The 17638-nt window shown below is 43.3% G+C and overlaps 2 protein-coding genes and 1 long non-coding RNA gene across 9 annotated transcripts in view; 2 read left to right on the forward strand and 1 right to left on the reverse strand.

Moving 5' to 3' along the window:
• The window catches only part of LOC137487900 (uncharacterized), a 1155393-nt gene that overhangs the window by 856757 nt on the left and 280998 nt on the right, over positions 1-17638 (forward strand). The window lies entirely within an intron of this gene.
• dicp3.1 (diverse immunoglobulin domain-containing protein 3.1) lies at positions 382-14264 on the reverse strand. Of its 7 annotated transcripts, XM_073925491.1 has the most exons (13): positions 13895-14043; positions 13417-13752; positions 13024-13329; positions 11999-12034; positions 11486-11524; positions 3743-3781; positions 2824-2907; positions 2675-2703; positions 2536-2586; positions 2354-2419; positions 2128-2202; positions 1057-1942; positions 382-841 (listed from the first exon to the last, which is right to left on the reverse strand). In XM_073925491.1, the coding sequence occupies exons 1-12, from the start codon at positions 13968-13970 to the stop codon at positions 1853-1855; spliced, it is 1227 nt and encodes a 408-aa protein (XP_073781592.1). In that variant the 5' UTR covers positions 13971-14043; the 3' UTR covers positions 382-841; positions 1057-1852. The 7 variants fall into 7 exon arrangements, with proteins under 7 accessions (XP_073781592.1, XP_073781596.1, XP_073781595.1 ...); XM_073925495.1 differs by lacking the exon at positions 3743-3781 and having other exon boundaries at positions 13417-13725; positions 13895-14264; XM_073925494.1 differs by lacking the exon at positions 3743-3781 and having other exon boundaries at positions 382-529; positions 906-1942; positions 13417-13725; positions 13895-14264.
• LOC141378084 (uncharacterized) overlaps positions 7131-17638 on the forward strand; it is a 361025-nt gene continuing 350517 nt past the window's right edge. Inside the window, exon 1 of the mRNA XM_073925486.1 lies at positions 7131-10210. Coding sequence (XP_073781587.1) covers positions 7141-9399 — 2259 coding nt within the window. The 5' untranslated portion in view covers positions 7131-7140 and the 3' untranslated portion in view covers positions 9400-10210. The remainder of the gene's footprint in view (positions 10211-17638) is intronic.

The following is a 17638-nucleotide window of genomic DNA, read 5'->3' on the forward strand; positions in this document are numbered from 1 at the left end:
CTACTCTGCATTGCTTTTGACCAGTTTTATGATGCATTCAACAAAACTTTAACACAAAATGTTCCTAAAGGCTATAGAAGTTCCAGCTAAGGGCATTTTAAACTAAAATTGATAATTACATATGACAAAGCAATTTGAAACTTGTAAGTTTAAACACAGCAAGGGATTCATTATGTGACATGTCATGTGACAGGAAGCTTGTGGTCCAGTTGTGAATGTGCTCATATGCGTTTGCTGAGGCGGTGGACTGAAGGTAATAAAAATAATTGTATATAATGTTCAGTTTCATAAGCAGACAAATCATTTCACTCCATTAAACCTCAATATATTAAACTGTTACTAATTATTGTAACAATCAATCAGATCACTTCATCAAAAATGTATAATACACATAGAGACTTTTTATTGCACCCAATAACACGTTTTGAAATGTACATTATACACTCTATAACTGCAGGATAGTTAATAAAATAAACTACTTTCTTCTGCCGTTCATTTGCAGCTGACGTCAGAACAGCAGAAACCGTTGCTACTTCACTAACGTCACTTTACAGCAAGTATTTTAATGATTCTCTAGCATAATGTCTAAAGTGATGACAAAACGTGATTTTGCTGACATTTTAAGATTTTAAGGCTGAACTGCATGAAATGCCATCAGTCTACAGACATTTCCCAGTTGCAATCGGGGAATCACAATAGTTAACCCCCAAAAATATTGTGTTTGCCATAAGTAAAATCATTAAACACATGCAGGCATTTCATCTTTCATTTTACTGTACTAGTCTGAAGTAACGAAAACAGAAGACTCATTTGAACAAACAGTTGACCAACCAAAAAGTAACTCAGAGGGGGGGGGGGGGGGGGGGGGGGGGGGGGGGGGGGTTGTTAGGAGGTCTGTCTCGCACGTTCTGATCAGCTGTGTTGTAGCGCGTGCTCAAGAGCGGTGTTGTCGCGCGCCTACTGAAGGGCGGGGCCGAGGGTGTGCCGCGTCGCGGGGGCACTTTTGATCATTTTGAAAGGGCACTTTCGATCTAGGACTAAAAAGGGCATGTGCACTGCACAGGTTGAGCCCTATGTGTGCACGTGCCTGGTCCCATCTTACACTCAGTATATATGGTATGAATACAGCATTGCGATAGACAAAAGAGAGAGATAGATTCATAAAGTCACAAGTTTAATAATACATACATACAATTAGCTCCATAAATATTCAGACATTGATACAATTCTAACAGTTTTGGATCTATACACCAACAGAATGGATTTGAAATGAAACAAGCAAGATGTGCTTTAACTGTCAGCTTTAGACTTCAGGCTCTAATTGACTGCAAAGGATTTGCAACCAAGTATTAAAAAGTGAAAGTTTGATTCATGATTATTATTCTGTCTCATTACTTTTGGATCCTTAACAAGTGGGAGGCACATATGCAAACTGTTGTTATTCCTACAGCGTTCACCTAATTTGGATGGAAATACCATCAAATTAAAGCTGACAGTCTGCAGTTAAAGCACATCTTTGTTTCATTTCAAATTGATTGTGTTGGTGTATAGAGCCAAAAATGTTAGAATTGTGTCAATGTTCAAATACCATTGGACATGACTGTATATACTGTCCTTCCTATACTCAGCACCTCAAATCAACTCTCAGATTTTAATTGTAATCCTTTTGTAAAGCTGCTTTGGAATGATAGTTACTGTGAAAAGCACTTTAGAATTTCATATCGCCTGTAAATCTAATATATAATTCTTCCAAATAACAAAAACCGAAATCTCAAGTGTTGCAAAAATGCTAATTTGCGAATCATATTAAGTCATGCGATGATTTGCATAACTGGTGATTTGCTTTAAATGTTTATTTCTTCACAGTAGCATAAAGTCCATCCTGAGGTGCACCTTCAGTTTCTCTGATGGTCATGTAAGTCACCGTTTCATTACTACGATCCTGAAAAAACATCATATTCTATTCAGTTAATCTGGAAGTTTCAGCCAATAAGCCATTATTTTCAGTCATGCTGTTCTTCCACAGTTTCAGAGCTACATATCATAACAATATAGACTGAGAGAAGAGCTGTAGATTTTGGAATATGAAAGAACAAATAAATGTAAAAATATACTGTATAAACTCACAGTGTCCAGTTTTACTTGCTTGTTTCCTTTATTAGAAGAAATAACCTCAGAGTAGGTCACATCATCTTTCTGTTCCTAAACATCAGTGGAAACAATGCAAGTTGATGATAGTATAGAAGAGACATCTGTCACTACACTAAATAAAATAGAGCAAAAGATCTGAATACATTGCATTGTGGACAGGAAAATAGAAAAATATATTGAAGAACAGTCATGTTGTACTCACATTAGCATTGTGCGCAGAAGGAATGGACATGGGGATTGTTTCATATGCTCCTTCATCGTCCTTTCCCTTTAGACATCAAACAGTTAAAACACTGCAGTAAACAAACACTAAATGTGTCAACTACACACATTATTGAACTTAAAACCTAATTAAATCTAATTATCTGGCATCACTGAACTTACCGCAATGTTGATTGTTTTATAGCTTCCTTTATGTTGGTTCAGATCTCCGGCCTGATAACAAGCAGTTGTAAGTACTTGTGCAAATTACACACTTTATTTAAGTGAACAAAATCTAAACATCTGGCAACACATAACTCACATCAGTGTTGGCAGCCCGTCTTAGATTACCTAAAAGAACAATAAGTATTTATTATAAATACTTACTTTTTGTTGTCCCGTTAACTTGATGAAAAATTCTTTGTTAATGAATAAACTTTTAATTGAAAACATCATATTTCAAAAACCCACCAGCTCTTTTTTTAAAGACCACCAAAAACACAGCAACAAAAACCACAGCTAATGCAGCTAACACAGCAGCCACAGCAGCGATCACTGAAGGAGAAATGACATAGAATTTACCTGTTAACTAATTGTAGTTATTAATTAATGATCTAGGCAGTCAAGAGAAAACAGCAACACTTTTTATGAGATTGAAAAACCTAGGACATTTTACAAATGGATTGACAGCAGTGGTTTTGAGCAAAGCTGTTCAAAATGAGCAGACCACACTCAGTGGCTGACTCTTAGAAATTTCACACAGACCTCTGTAGGATTAAGATGTTGAGGACTACTTGATGATTACTGACAGTGTGGGAATTATACATTAACTATTGGTGGTCAACTTTTTTCAGTATAAAATATATGCATGCTGCAGTGTTTCTAATGAATACATTTAATTCAATTGCCTCTCATCGGGTAAAATTCATTATTTTACCATACACATAATCCTCAAAGATTACGTTTTAATCTAAAATGGTAACTTTTATTAAACCTTAGCTGATATGAATTTATTTTAAATTTTTTTCAAACTAAATTACTGAGCTGAACTTATTTAAAGCTTATCTGCATCAGGTCATGTGACTTAATCATCATTATCTCCCATCAGGTGAAGTTTTTTTCCCTCTCCGCTGTCGCCACTGGCTCGCATGGTTCAAGATTGGTAGAGCTACGCATCAATGAATTTGCTCTTCAGTGTTTGAACACTCAGTAATGATTAAATCACACTGAACTGAGCTAAACTGAACTGAACTGAACTTAAACACTAAAAACTGAACTACACTGTTCCAGTTACTATGACCATTTATGTGAAGCTGCTTTGACACAATCTACATTGTAAAAGCGCTATACAAATAAAGCTGAATTGAATTTAAAAAATTGAATCATGTACCTTCTGTTTTATTGTCTGGTTTCACTGCACTGTCTGAATCTGTAAAGAATGAATACAAAAGCATGGTAAGTAGAGAATACATAAAAACATCTCTAGAAACTTGTTAACTCTAAACATATAAATGCCCTTTTCAAGTTAACTAACTCAAATTTTAAACATGTTCAGATAATGATCTGCACATGCACACATGCAATGGAGTTTCCTTCTAATAGGCCTTCATTAACCTTGTCTAATGTTCAAACTACATCGACCTGTGACACTGTGTCAAATTTCAAGATAATTGGACTAATGCTGAGATCACAAAACAAGGTTTTTAAAGTCATCAGATCACAGTCGTTTTCACCCTGTATAAATATGGCAATCAGTTACTTCTGTGTTTACATTGTATGATGGATCAGTGACAGGAGGCTACACACTGCAGAACTTCACTACAGGAAAAATCACCAACAAAAGTGTCTGGTTCGCTGACCAACCAAATGCACATAATAACTCTTTATAAAGAACGCAAGATCACTAGTGAAACCAGAGTTCCCCTTCGGTTGGGGAACTTCAGTGCCATGAATGGGAGGATTCGGATCAGAAGCCGCTTATCTGGAGAGTATTGAACGGGCCAATGAATGAAATTAATTGGCAGCGTAAGCTTGCGCAGGTGTGCGACATCTGCAATTATCTCAGCATATAAGCACACCTGAAGCCAGCAGACGCCATCCTTTTCGCTTCAGATCCTTTCTGAGTGAGTCGATGAGGGTTCCTCTTGCTGATCAGCACTTCAGAGCGAACGAGTGTGTCTCCCGGTCCAGAGTGGGTCTTCGCGGTGGCAGACGGTCGAGCTGGGTTACTCCCTTGCCTGCGGTTCTTTGGGTCCGGTCCTCCAGAGCGGTGCGTATAGTTGCAACTTTCCTAAAAGAGCAACACAGTCGTGCAGCACGTCCTTTTCAGGATGGCGCTCCGACTGTGCGTTTCTGGATGCGGGGGTTTCCTGTCTCCGGATGATGGACACGATCACTGCATTGCATGTTTGGGGGTCCAGCATGTTAATGCGGTGCTCGCGGGCGGTTCATGTCGTCATTGCGATGCCATGACCGTTGCACAGCTAAGATCGCGGCTAACTTTCGCAAGAGAGCGAGCCACCCCAGTTGCCTCCTGCTCTAAAAAAGCAGCGGGCGCTCGGGCAGATCTGAGGGTTTCAGCGGGAGCTAATCCGCCGCCCACGGGCTCGCGGACCTCTCGCTCCTCACGGCGCTCCATCCAAGCTTCGGGTGGTGAGAGTGATCCGTCTAACCAGATGGTAGCTCTCACACTCGCTGACACCGGAGATCAGATGTCCTCCGCGGCATCGGAGGGTGGGCTTTCACTGTCCGACGAAGATCCGGACCCGCTCGCCCCCTCCGGGCAGGTGAGCGCTGTCAAATCGGATCCTGAAGCGGACATGTTAGCCGTGCTTTCCCGGGCTGCTTCGGCCGTGGGGTTGGAGATGGTTTATCCCCCAGCTCCGCGGCCGGACCGACTAGATGGGTGCTACGTAGAGGACCAGAAGGCGAAGCCTTCGAAGCCTCTCGTCCCCTTCTTCCCGGAAGTGCACAGTAGGCTCACGCAGTCCTGGAGGGCACCTTTCTCTGCCCGTGCTGCGAGTGCCTCCGCCCTCACCGCCCTTGACGGCGGAGCTGCCAGGGGGTATGAGGCGATCCCGTCAGTGGAGCGCGCTATCGCGGTCAATCTTTGTCCGCGCGGCGCCTCTACGTGGCGGGGTTTGCCCCGCCTCCCGTCCAAAGCCTGTAGGTTGTCTGCCTCCCTCGGAGCCAGAGCTTATAAGGCTGCGGGCCAGGCTGCTTCTGCTTTGCACGCGATGGCCACCTACCAGCGCTACCAAGCGCAGGCGCTGGCCGAGCTGCACGAGGGCGGGTCCAACCCAAGCTTATTACATGAGCTGCGCAGCGCGACCGACTATGCTCTTCGGACTACTAAGTCCGCCGCGTGTGCGCTGGGGAGGACGATGTCCACACTTGTGGTTCAGGAACGCCACCTCTGGCTAAACCTGGCCGATATGCGCGACGTTGACAAAGTTCGCTTTCTTGACTCGCCCATATCCCAGGCTGGCCTGTTCGGCGACACCGTCGGTGAATTCACCCAGGAATTCAAGGCGGTGAAAGAGCAGTCGGATGCGATGGGCAATGTCATCTATCGGCGTGGCCGTAAGCCCGCTCCGCCCGCCGAGCCATCCACCTCCGCTGTTCCTCGCCGAGGGCGCCCGCCAACGAGTGCTGCCCCGCCCCCGCCTGCGCCTCCGGCCAAGCGGGCGCGGCGTTCACCTCGAAAGCAGGCAGCCCCTCCTGCCCAGGGCGCCGTTAAGTCCGGTAAACGGACCGCGAAGCGTCCCTGAGACAGGCCATCCGGAGAAGAGGAAACTTGCTCTTTCCCCGCTGGAGGGCGGGGCCCCGATAACAACGGTACTTTTCAGTGCCACCAAAACATCAGTAAAAGAGCACTTTTTCCCTTCCCCGGATGTGACTGCACGAGTTCTGCCAGTCCGGGACGCGCTGCCTTCCGGCTCGCAGACTCTACGTGCTTCGCCAGTGGCTCACGAGCGCTGGGGGGACGGTCTCCCTTTCCTCAGCCCTCCAGCCCCCTCTCCGGAGTCAGGGTGCGGAGCCAGAGCGAATCGCTCTCCTCCAGCTCTTCCGCGGGACCCTCGTGCTTCCCGGATCAGCACACCCACTCCGCGCTGCCCCACCGCTGGTACGTCAGCGATTGTAGCGATGACTCCATTAGCGAGGGCTCTGCCTGCCTGGTTAGCGCGGGCCAGCCCCTCGCGGTGGCTCATACGCACAATCAGACTCGGTTACGCGATTCAGTTCGCGAAACGGCCCCCCAAGTTTACGGGCGTGTATTTCTCCAGGGTCAACCCCCTGTCCGCCCCTGTCTTGCGAGAGGAGATTGCTGCCCTCCTGGCGAAGGGTGCAATCGAGCCGGTTCCTCCAGCCGAGATGGAGAGTGGGTTTTACAGCCCATACTTCATCGTACCCAAAAAGAGCGGTGGGTCACGGCCAATCCTAGATCTGCGCGTTTTGAACCGCTGTCTGCACAAGCTGCCGTTCAGAATGCTCACGCAGAGGCGCATTCTCCAATGCGTTCGTCCTCGGGATTGGTTTGCAGCCATAGACCTGAAGGACGCGTATTTCCATGTCTCCATTCTTCCACGCCACCGCCAATTTCTGCGGTTTGCGCTCGAGGGTCGAGCGTGGCAGTACAAGGTCCTCCCCTTCGGGCTCTCTCTGTCTCCGCGGGTCTTCACCAAACTCGCGGAGGGTGCCCTAGCGCCCCTTCGGCTCGCGGGCATTCGCATACTCAATTATCTCGACGACTGGCTGATTTTAGCCCACTCGCGGGAGCAATTGATTATGCACAGGGACAAGGTGCTTCGGCATCTCCGCCTACTGGGGCTTCAGGTCAACCGAGAAAAGAGCAAACTCGCCCCCGTGCAGAGGATTTCTTTTCTCGGGATGGAGCTGGACTCGATCACCATGGTAGCGCACCTCTCCGAGGAACGCGCTCGCCTGTTGCTGAACTGTCTGAGGGAGCTCGACAGCAAACTAGTGGTCCCACTGAAGTTCTTTCAGAGGCTCCTGGGGCATATGGCATCCGCAGCCGCCGTCACGCCGCTCGGGTTGCTCCATGAGACCACTTCAGCACTGGCTTCACGATCGGGTCCCCAGACGCGCATGGCACGCGGGCACACACCGGGTCTCGGTTACTGCGCTGTGTCGCCGCGCCCTCAGCCCTTGGAACGACCCCTCGTTCCTACAGGCCGGTGTGCCTCTAGGACAGGCGTCCAGCCATGTTGTTGTTTCAACAGACGCTTCCAACACGGGTTGGGGGGCCGTGTGTCGCGGGCATGCGGCTGCGGGCCTCTGGAAGGGTGCCCAGCTGCATTGGCATATCAATCGCCTAGAGCTGTTGGCAGTGTTCCTCGCTCTCCACCGTTTTTTACCGGTGCTGGAGCGGCAACACGTGCTGGTCAGGACGGACAGTATGGCGGCGGCGGCGTATATCAACCGCATGGGGGGTATGCGCTCTCGCCGCATGTCTCAGCTCGCCCGCCGTCTGCTCCTCTGGAGTCACCCGCGGCTGAAATCGCTGCGCGCCATTCACGTCCCAGGCACGCTCAATCGTGCAGCCGATGCGCTCTCACGACAGCTGTTACGCCCTGGAGAATGGAGACTCCACCCCGAGTCTGTTCAGCTGATATGGGCGCGATTCGGGGAGGCCCAGATCGATCTGTTTGCTTCCCCCGAGAACGCTCACTGCCAGTTGTTTTTTTCCCTGACCGAGGGCTCTCTCGGCACGGATGCACTGGCCCACAGCTGGCCTCGGGGCATGCGCAAGTATGCGTTTCCCCCAGTGAGCCTGCTCGCGCAGTTTCTGTGCAAGGTCAGGGAGGACGAGGAACAGGTTCTGCTAGTTGCGCCCCCTTGGCCCAACCGGACCTGGATATCAGAGCTCTCACTCCTCGCGACGGCCCTCCCCTGGCGGATCCCTTTGAGAGAGGACCTACTCTCTCAGGGACAGGGCACCATCTGGCACCCTCGCCCCGATCTTTGGAACCTCCACATGTGGTCCCTAGACGCGAGGAAGACTTAGGTAACCTACCGACTGCGGTGGTTAATACCATCACTCAGGCTAGAGCCCCCTCCACGAGGCGCGCCTACGCCCTGAAGTGGAGTCTATTCACTGAATGGTGCGTCTCTCGCAGAGAAGACCCCCGAAATTGCCAGATTAGTGTTGTGCTCTCTTTCCTTCAAGAGAAGTTGGACAGCAGGCTGTCGCCCTCCACTCTCAAGGTTTACGTGGCCGCCATCTCCGCTTATCATAGCGCGGTAGCTGGCGGCACCGTGGGAAAGCATAACCTGGTCATCCAGTTCCTTAGGGGTGCTAGGCGAATTAATCCATCTCGCCCCCCTCTCATGCCCTCTTGGGATCTCGCCCTCGTTCTCACGAGTCTGCGATCCGATCCCTTTGAGCCACTCGAATCAGTATCTCTAAGATTTCTGTCCCTGAAGACAGCTCTGCTGGTTGCGTTGGCCTCCATCAAGAGGGTCGGGGACCTGGAGGCATTTTCGGTCAGTGACTCGTGCCTGGAATTCGGGCCGGATTACTCTCACGTCATCCTGAGACCCCGCCCCGGTTATGTGCCCAAGGTTCCTACCACCCCCTTTAGAGATCAGGTAGTGAACCTGCAAGCGCTGCCCCCGGAGGAGGCAGACCCAGCCCTTTCTTTAATTTGTCCAGTTCGCGCTCTGCGCATTTATGTGGACCGTACTCAGAATTTTAGATCATCTGAGCAGCTCTTTGTCTGTTATGGCGGTCGGCAGCAGGGAAGTGCCGTATCAAAACAAAGATTATCCCACTGGATTGTGGATGCCATTTCACTCGCTTATTCGAGTCGAGGTCAGCCGTGTCCCCCGGGAGTTCGTGCACACTCCACTCGGAGCGTTGCATCCTCTTGGGCGCGTGCACGCGGCGCCTCTCTAACAGACATCTGTAGAGCTGCGGGCTGGGCGACACCCAACACATTTGCAAGGTTTTACAATCTGCGAGTGGAGCCGGTTTCCTCAAGGGTATTAGGTAACCCTTTGGTGATTGAGGAGACAACTCGGTAGGGTGTTGAAACACGCTTGCGGCGCCATTCTCCCTAACACGGAGGTACGTGCGCCTTTTTTATCTGTCAGTAAAGTTCCCCGTCAGGTGAGCCCTGCAGATTCCTCCGTGGCCCCCAGCACTGACTCAGCGGAGGAGTCACTTGCTGGCCCACTACGTTGTAGGTCTGCCCGCTGGTCAGCCCGCGTTTTGGGTATAGGTGCCTGCTATGCGTGATCCCCACTAGGCGATCCCATATGCTTATTCCGCCACGGTTAAGTCCCCCCCTGGGTGGACCCGTGTCTTCCCTCTCCGCTAACCACTCTTTTGCTATGCGTACTCCCCCTTTTTAGGGCTAGTCCATAGGTAAATTCTGCCATCTATCCCCCCCTTGGGTAACGGATGGCCTCCGCAGCGTCCTCCCTATCGGGATTGCACGCTTCCCAACGTACTGTCGTATTTCCTAGAATTATCTAGATGCTCACGACTTCCCAAAAAATATATCTAAATCCGTAAAACTTCTGTTGAAGTAGGATAAATTAGGGCCAGGGACACGTTGGAGGACCGCGCCCCCCATGATGTGGGTGCGTCACGCTTGCTTGACTATCTCCTCATCGGGGGTGTTGGTAAGGTGCAGTCATTATGGCGCTTTCCATATTCTCCCATTCATGGCACTGAAGTTCCCCAACCGAAGGGGAACGTTCGAGGTTACAGAAGTAACCCTTCGTTCCCCGAGGAGGGGAACGGAAGTGCCATATTCCGTCGCCATAATGACTGTCCCTTAGCTGTTTAAAAGTCTCTTCAGCTTAAAAGGATGCCGTCTGCTGGCTTCAGGTGTGCTTATATGCTGAGATAATTGCAGATGTCGCACACCTGCGCAAGCTTACGCTGCCAATTAATTTCATTCATTGGCCCGTTCAATACTCTCCAGATAAGCGGCTTCTGATCCGAATCCTCCCATTCATGGCACTTCCGTTCCCCTCCTCGGGGAACGAAGGGTTACTTCTGTAACCTCGAACGTTCTCATGCTAGATTGGAAATGGCACCGTCTTGTGGTAGGCTACAACTGAAACAAAACACTGAAAACATGGGTGCTCCTGATAGTTTATTCAAACTTTTCTCTATTTCTTGTGTCCAAAAAGACTAAGAAGCCTTTCTCTGCACTCAATCCATGTTCTGGCTATTGTGGATTATAACTGATCCCAAAACTCCCTGTTGTCCTGTATCTTGTTCTCTTTTGACTGTAGGTCATTGCCAATGTGTTCTCTGTCAAAACTCTTTTTACACAGCAGGATTTTGAACCACAGACAGGTTGATATTTAGTTTGCCAATAATTTCAGTTGTCTGCAATTTTCTCTGAACGCATTTTTAATAATTCACACTGAGTGACTGTCACAATAGCATGAAAGAATACAGATTTGCCATTAGCTTTGGCCATTTGTTGGAGATTCCCAACAAATTAATACCTGTCAGCAAGTGAAAATCAGAACTAAAATATAGGTCACAAAGTTTATCTCCAACCTGCTCCTATAAAAGTTCAAAGCTTCAACCTTGACCCAAACACACCTGAAACACCTTATCAAGTGTCCAAGACTATTTAATTACAGAGTGTGTAAATTATACATTAACAATTAGGGGTCTAGTTTTTTTTGTATAGTTAAAAAAAATGCATGCTTCAGTACTGTATATCAAATTCATATATTTAGTTCAAATACATCTCACTTGTGTTAAACTGGTTATTTTAACATACACGTGATCCTCAAAAAATGAAAAATTTTATATAACATGGATAGTAAATTTTGCTAAACTGTGACAAGTTTAGGTTTAAGCATTTAAAAATAGATTTTTTTGTTATTTTCAGCTATTTTTTTTTTAGGGTTGAGGACTTGTTAAAGATTTTGAATGTTAAAATAGGGGTCTTCAGAAAAAAAGTGGGATAATAGGGAATAGAGAATGAGGTTATTGGGAGATTTCGGATTTAGCATTTTGATTGTTGTAGCGCCCCTTGTTTAGTTTTTGCCAGATTTTGCGCAAATTAAATAACTGAGTTGAACTTATTTGAAGCTTATCTGCATCAGGTCATGTGACCTAATCATCATTATCATGTACCTTCTGTTTTATTGTCTGGTTTCACTGCACTGTCTGAATCTGTAAAGAATAAATACAAAAGCATGGTAAGTAGAGAACACTTAAAAACATCTCTAGAAACTTGTTAACTCTAAACATTTAAACCCCCTTTTTAAGTTAACTAACTCAAATATTAAAGAAGTTAAACTGCAGCTCACAACTCCCTATCTTAATGTGAATTACAATATAATTCAGATTGGTGCTACTGCAGAATAGGTGCTGGAGTGGAAATATGAAGCCGACTCGCTCCTTTGGAAAAGGAGAATCGAGGGATTGAGGGTATGTTCGTGTAAGCAAGATATGCACACATAATTATGAATAATATAGAATAACAAGTTATTATTTAATTATTTAACTTTGGGTTGACTTTTATGATGCCTTGTGCTCTAACATTAGGATTTCCCCCCCAATTAATGAAATATTCATTTTCTGGAGATTTATTTAAGGCAGATCAGCTGCATCAGGTCATGTGGCTTAATCATCATCATTATTTACCTTGTGCTGGTTTCACTGTTGTTGTTGCATTAGAAGCTGTAAAGAATGAATGCAAAAGCAAGTAAGTAGCAAATACTGTATAAACTTGTTAACTTTAAACTTTTTTTTTTTTTTAAAGTAACTCACACAATACACAAGTACTGGACCTTGTGCCCCCTTTATATCAAACTGCACAAGCTAATGTGTATCAATACCTTGAAGAAATATAAATATTATTATAAATAAATAATGTTTTCTAAATAATTACACTTTTTTTCAAGATATCTTTATAAAAGTGCACATTTTTGTGTTGGTAGGCCTATGTAAGTTAACCTATTGGTATTTATGTTATAACAATTAATTCAGTTATATATTATGAATCAGGTATTGATCTTTGTTTTTGAACCAAAAGTTTTATAATTCTTATAATTGCTTTTGCTATTAATGTCCAAAATTCGGCACAATACTACTACTTTCTCTAATAATATTTACAAGTTACTAAATGTTAAAGTATTATGTCAAATTGAATACAAATTGTCAGCATTAAATTTGATTAAATACAGAGTATTAAATACACAGATCCAGTAAACCTGTTCATGCAGTTTATTTGCATAAATATACTCAAATCTTTCAGGTTTACCGCAGGTTAGTAACAGTATGTATGCATGTGCTTATATAACAGTCAGAGCGACTATTATTTTGAACTTGTCACAGGAACATGTACATAGTCAAGCATTATATTTTACCATCAAAGCTTTTCAGCCTATATTCAAACTAACCACAAACTACATGCCACCACAGTGTTGTTAATCCTACAAAAGTTGAGTTTAATCATCACATTACAAATACAGGAGTTAAAAATACTTGCTAAGTTTCAATTCTTTTTTAATCAGAACATTTTTTAAAGAGCTGCTTTGACATTTTTTAATCTGCTTTGACATTATTTGTGTCAGACCGAAAGCATCTATAGACTCATTGGTAGGTGCTGATTATGTCAATAATCTTTTCCATTAAGGGTTATTTAAACTGATATATAGTTTTTTCACCTGAGTACTTGACAGTAAATGAGGCTGAGGTCTTCAGTTGATTGTTCTGAGTAAGCTGACATCTCCACTCTTTGTTGTGATCTTCATTCAGGAGTGTTGTAGTCAGACTGATCATACAGGGACTTGAGGAGAATATCTTATATCTGCTGTCTGTCGCCAGATTCCTTTCAGCCTGATTCACCCACACCAGCTGATATCCTTCAGTACGGAACAAAGTATCACAAGAGACTCCATAATACTCCAGTTTACATTTGAGAGTCACAGATCTGCCTGCTCTCATTTCAGTCTGAGAGAGTGATGAAGAGACTGAAACAAAAAGCAAGATTTCACTCCTATAATTACACGCCAGTTTGAAGGAAGAATAAGGTTTTTTAAAATTACTATTAAGATTACCATTTAGAACAGTCAGATAAACACGCGCATCATTTTCTTGTTGTTGTTCATTCACATATTGTCGGCAGCTGTAAGATCCATAATCTTCTTTTGTGGCGTTCATGATGTTCAGAGAGCAGTCAGAGCCCACACTCAGTCTCTCACGTCTATCTATGTTGTTCAGTTTCCCTACACCAACCAGTTCAATTGTGTTTGAACCTCTGTTATAGTTCCATGTAGTTGATGTGCAGCCAGAAAGAGCATTATTACAGGGCAGACTGACATTTTCACCGGATCTGAAGAACAGAATGTCTTCTGCGCCGCTGGTTCCTGAAACATACGTGATGTTGATACATTCTGTGTAGAATTCAACAAATGCTTAATGAAAATTAATAATCAGCAAATTCCTGTATGACACTAATATATGTGAATTCATTAGCAAAAGTTTAAACTAAATGTTACAAAACATTCAACAGCATTTTATTATATTATCATTTACCTTTGAGAAGTGAACAGTAAATCATTAGTCCCAGCTGCAAACATATGTGACCCTTATCAGCCATTTTACAATCCATTTCTGTGTTTTTTTCTGTTTTAGCGATCACAACTCTTTCCTCAATCTTCAACCCTTCATTGAGTAACTTCCTCTTATCTGACCCACTGGTTAACTCCTGCTAGAGTTGCTATATAGTGACTCAGTGACAGCACAGAATGCAAGTGCTTCACATATATTGTAAATGCGTATCATTCATATTTGTAAGTCATGCTTAAAAGTAACTCACAATGCACTTTAAGTAGAAATTCTTTCAGACAAACTTTTGGTTGTGCCCACACTTTTCTGTTACACCCTCAATATTTCACACCTCAACAGAGACAAATTTTAGCAAATGCAGATTGTGAAACATTCTTCAGCATGGGAATTCACACTTCACACATTAGCTCAACCCACACATGGACAGCTACTGTTTGTACAATTATGAGCTCAGGTTTCACTTATATCTTTAAAACATTCCCTTCCTGCAAATATAGTTCTAACTTACAAATACATCTAGACTGAAAAAATGATCTGCTAGGCAAGCACCCATGATTTAAAAAAAGTTTATTTTATAGTTATTAATGTATTACATTCCACTTTGGCCAAACAAAAAGAGCTAATTTAAATCCTATACTCCTGTAAGTTTGGTCTGAAAGAGAAAACTCCAACATGAAAAAAGGGTCAGCTGCAAAAATAATTGTCCATTCCTCTAAGACAAATTGTTCAACAAATTACCAGCAATTGCACGTGTTTGTGTGTGTGTTTAAAAGATGTCTAATAGTCATTTGGGCTAAAATGAGGCTAAATTTGGCCAGTCAGTGAAAATCCAATAGATGTATAAGAATAGCCCAAAATCATCATCAAATGCACAGTGATGAATGACAACACATGTGAAATCTGTCTAATATATCTATTTCATAACCACGTAAGTTTTGGGCTATTCTGGATGTCTTATTAGATTTTCACTGAAAGCTTAAATTTAGCCTGGTTTTAGCAAAGCCACTGATGTTTAGAAGTCCAGTAAAACAAAATTGTTTGCTGGGCTGTGACAAGTTTCTAAAGAAGACTAGTGCGGAGTATAAAAATTTCTTGCCAGGAAGAGAAAAATCCTAATCAATTTCAATGACAAATTATTAAAAACAAGTAAAAAGTGTAGGGAACCAACTCAAGGGTTTAATTATGGTAAGGCATTCCTAAATCTGCAATTCAATTTGTTCAAAAGATTTCTTAAAAAAAGCCAGAATCAAATGAAAACTATGTACACCAACTGTGTACAGCAAACTTTGTGTACACCATTTTGACTGTATTTGTCTGTGTCTACATGTGTGTAATGTGTTTTTCTTTACAACATTGCTAATAGTATATTGTTTTGTTTTTGGAGTATGTCATTGTATTTTGCACTGTCTGCTGATGATGATGTGACAATAAAAATGATTTGATTTGATGCAATCACCACACACGGACACTCAACAGATTCAATGTTACGTGTAGAAATAAAAGCCTTCATGTTTGTTTAATTTGTCCATTAAATAAAGTAATTTTTTCATTAAAAGGTGACAATAAAATACAAAGACTTGACTACCCCCCCCCACACCACACACACACAGTGAATAAAGACACTGTGAAAATAAGAAATTAATACTATTTAATATGAATGTATTAATTAAGTTTTGAATTACAGAACTCTCCAAGAACCCATAAACCAGACTGAGCCACCAACAACTCGCTTAGCAAGATCTGGGGGTTTGAAGCTTCTGACAATAGATTGTAGAAATATAAACTTTTAATTTTGAAATTGGAAAAAATCTATTAATATACAACCCCAAAGTGACAACATATACTGGGAAATACAAACATTAAAATCAAAGTTAAGTCATGTTCTGAAAAAAGAAAAAAAAATGTATCACTTGTATCCTAATAAGATGGAAAATGGTAATAAAATCTTTACGATCTTGCCCTTTTTGCTTTATCCATTCTTCGAACAGATTACAGGCCTAAAGTTAACCGTGTGCACATGATCATCCTATTTATTATCACACACAGTATGTTTTTCACCTGCTGTCTTTTGCTTAGTTATTTTTGATTAATACAGTTTAATTATCATTTCTTTTTGGCTTAGTCCTTTTATTCATGACAGGGTCGCCACAGCGGAATGAATCGCCAACTTATGCAGCATATGTTTTACACAGCCGATGTCCTTCCAGCCACAACTCAACACTGGGAAACACCCATACACTCTCAATCACACACACTACAGACAGTTTAGCTTACCCAATTCACTTATACCGCATGTCATTGGACTGTGGGGGAAACTGGAGCAACCAGAGGAAACCCAGGCCAACATGGAGAGATCATGCAAACTCCACACAAAAAATGCCAACTGACCCAGCTGGGGCTAAAACCAGCGACCTTCTTGCTGTGAGGCGATCGAGGTACCCACTGCGCCAACGTGACACTCCTAGTTTAATTATCATCCTTCACAATAACATTGCTTTAGGGCAGTGGTCACCAAACTTGTTCCTGAAGGGCCGGTGTCCTGCAGATTTTAGCTCCAACCCTAATCAAACACACCTGAACGAGCTAATCAAGGTCTAACTAGGTATACTTGAAACATCCAGGCAGGTGTGTTGAGGCAAGATGGAGCTAAACCCTGCAGGGACTCCGGCCCTCCAGAACCAGGATTGGTGACCCCTGCTGTAGGGGATTAACTCCCCATTTAAGTGTAGTTAACTGGTGATCTGTGAGCCAGGACGGACGGCTGTACATAGTTTGAGATAAATGGCAATATTTATTTTTTAAATGTCAATTGCTTTGTTTTTTTTTAAAGAAAGGTTTTGTTAAATAAAAAGAGCATACATACAGCTATATTAGGCTTTTTTTTGACATTTTTAAATTTGGTAAATCCTTACTGTTGAACCCTAAACAGTCATGTGAAATAAAAATGAGTTGCAATGCAACACTATGGCTAAATCAAATAATTTTTAGCGTGTCAAAGTTAAACTTATGCATATAAAATATATTTTCCTAACAACAAAATTCTGGCAAGTGAAAATGCTGAGTGGCTAGCAGTGGTGTAAAGTAACAAATTACAAATGCTCAAACTAATGCAATTGACTAGATTTTCTCAGAAATTGTAATTTAACAAGTAGTTTTAAAATTGTGTACTTTTACTTTCCCTTGAGTACATTTTTATTGAAGTATTGGTACTTTTACTCCACTACGTTCCTTCAACCTGCAGTCACTACTTCTTTATCCTGTCTATGAGGATTAGAAAAATCAGTTCTGTGATTCCTGTATAATTAAATTGCACATAGAAGGTAAATCACATCATAACTAACTACCTCAATACATCTGCAATTTATAACGGTTTGGAAGCGGTATAAGTGTCCAAGAAGATGTCCAAAATCTTTACACGCATTGACTCAAGAGGTTTTTTAGATCCATGTGCTTAATGAGAAGATGATGGATGCTTACTGTGTGATGACTGAAATGGCCTTAAACACCTAGCAGGCACTAGACGTCCACATGCAATGAAAATTAGGTTGACATCAGAACCCAATGTCAGGCCAACATCAATGTCCAACATCCAGCCTAAAATCAACCAAATATCAACGTCTAATGATGTTACAGCTTGAAGTTGTGTGGACGTTACCACTATGACATTTATCAGATGTTGGATTTCGGTTGCCATCCTGACGAATCAATATC

This window comes from Danio rerio, chromosome 16, assembly GCF_049306965.1.
Source record: "Danio rerio strain Tuebingen ecotype United States chromosome 16, GRCz12tu, whole genome shotgun sequence".
Lineage (NCBI taxonomy): Eukaryota > Metazoa > Chordata > Actinopteri > Cypriniformes > Danionidae > Danio > Danio rerio.

Bases quoted from the DNA above. Each gene is read 5' to 3' on its own strand.
- dicp3.1 (XM_073925491.1), bottom strand. From the start codon at position 13,970: ATGGATTGTAAAATGGCTGATAAGGGTCACATATGTTTGCAGCTGGGA. The intron at 2,908-3,742 runs GTACATGATTCA...TTTCTCCTTCAG, and splicing joins ACCAGACAATAAAACAGAAG to TGATCGCTGCTGTGGCTGCT. The intron at 1,943-2,127 runs GTGAGTTTATAC...ATGTTTTTTCAG, and splicing joins AGCAAGTAAAACTGGACACT to GATCGTAGTAATGAAACGGT.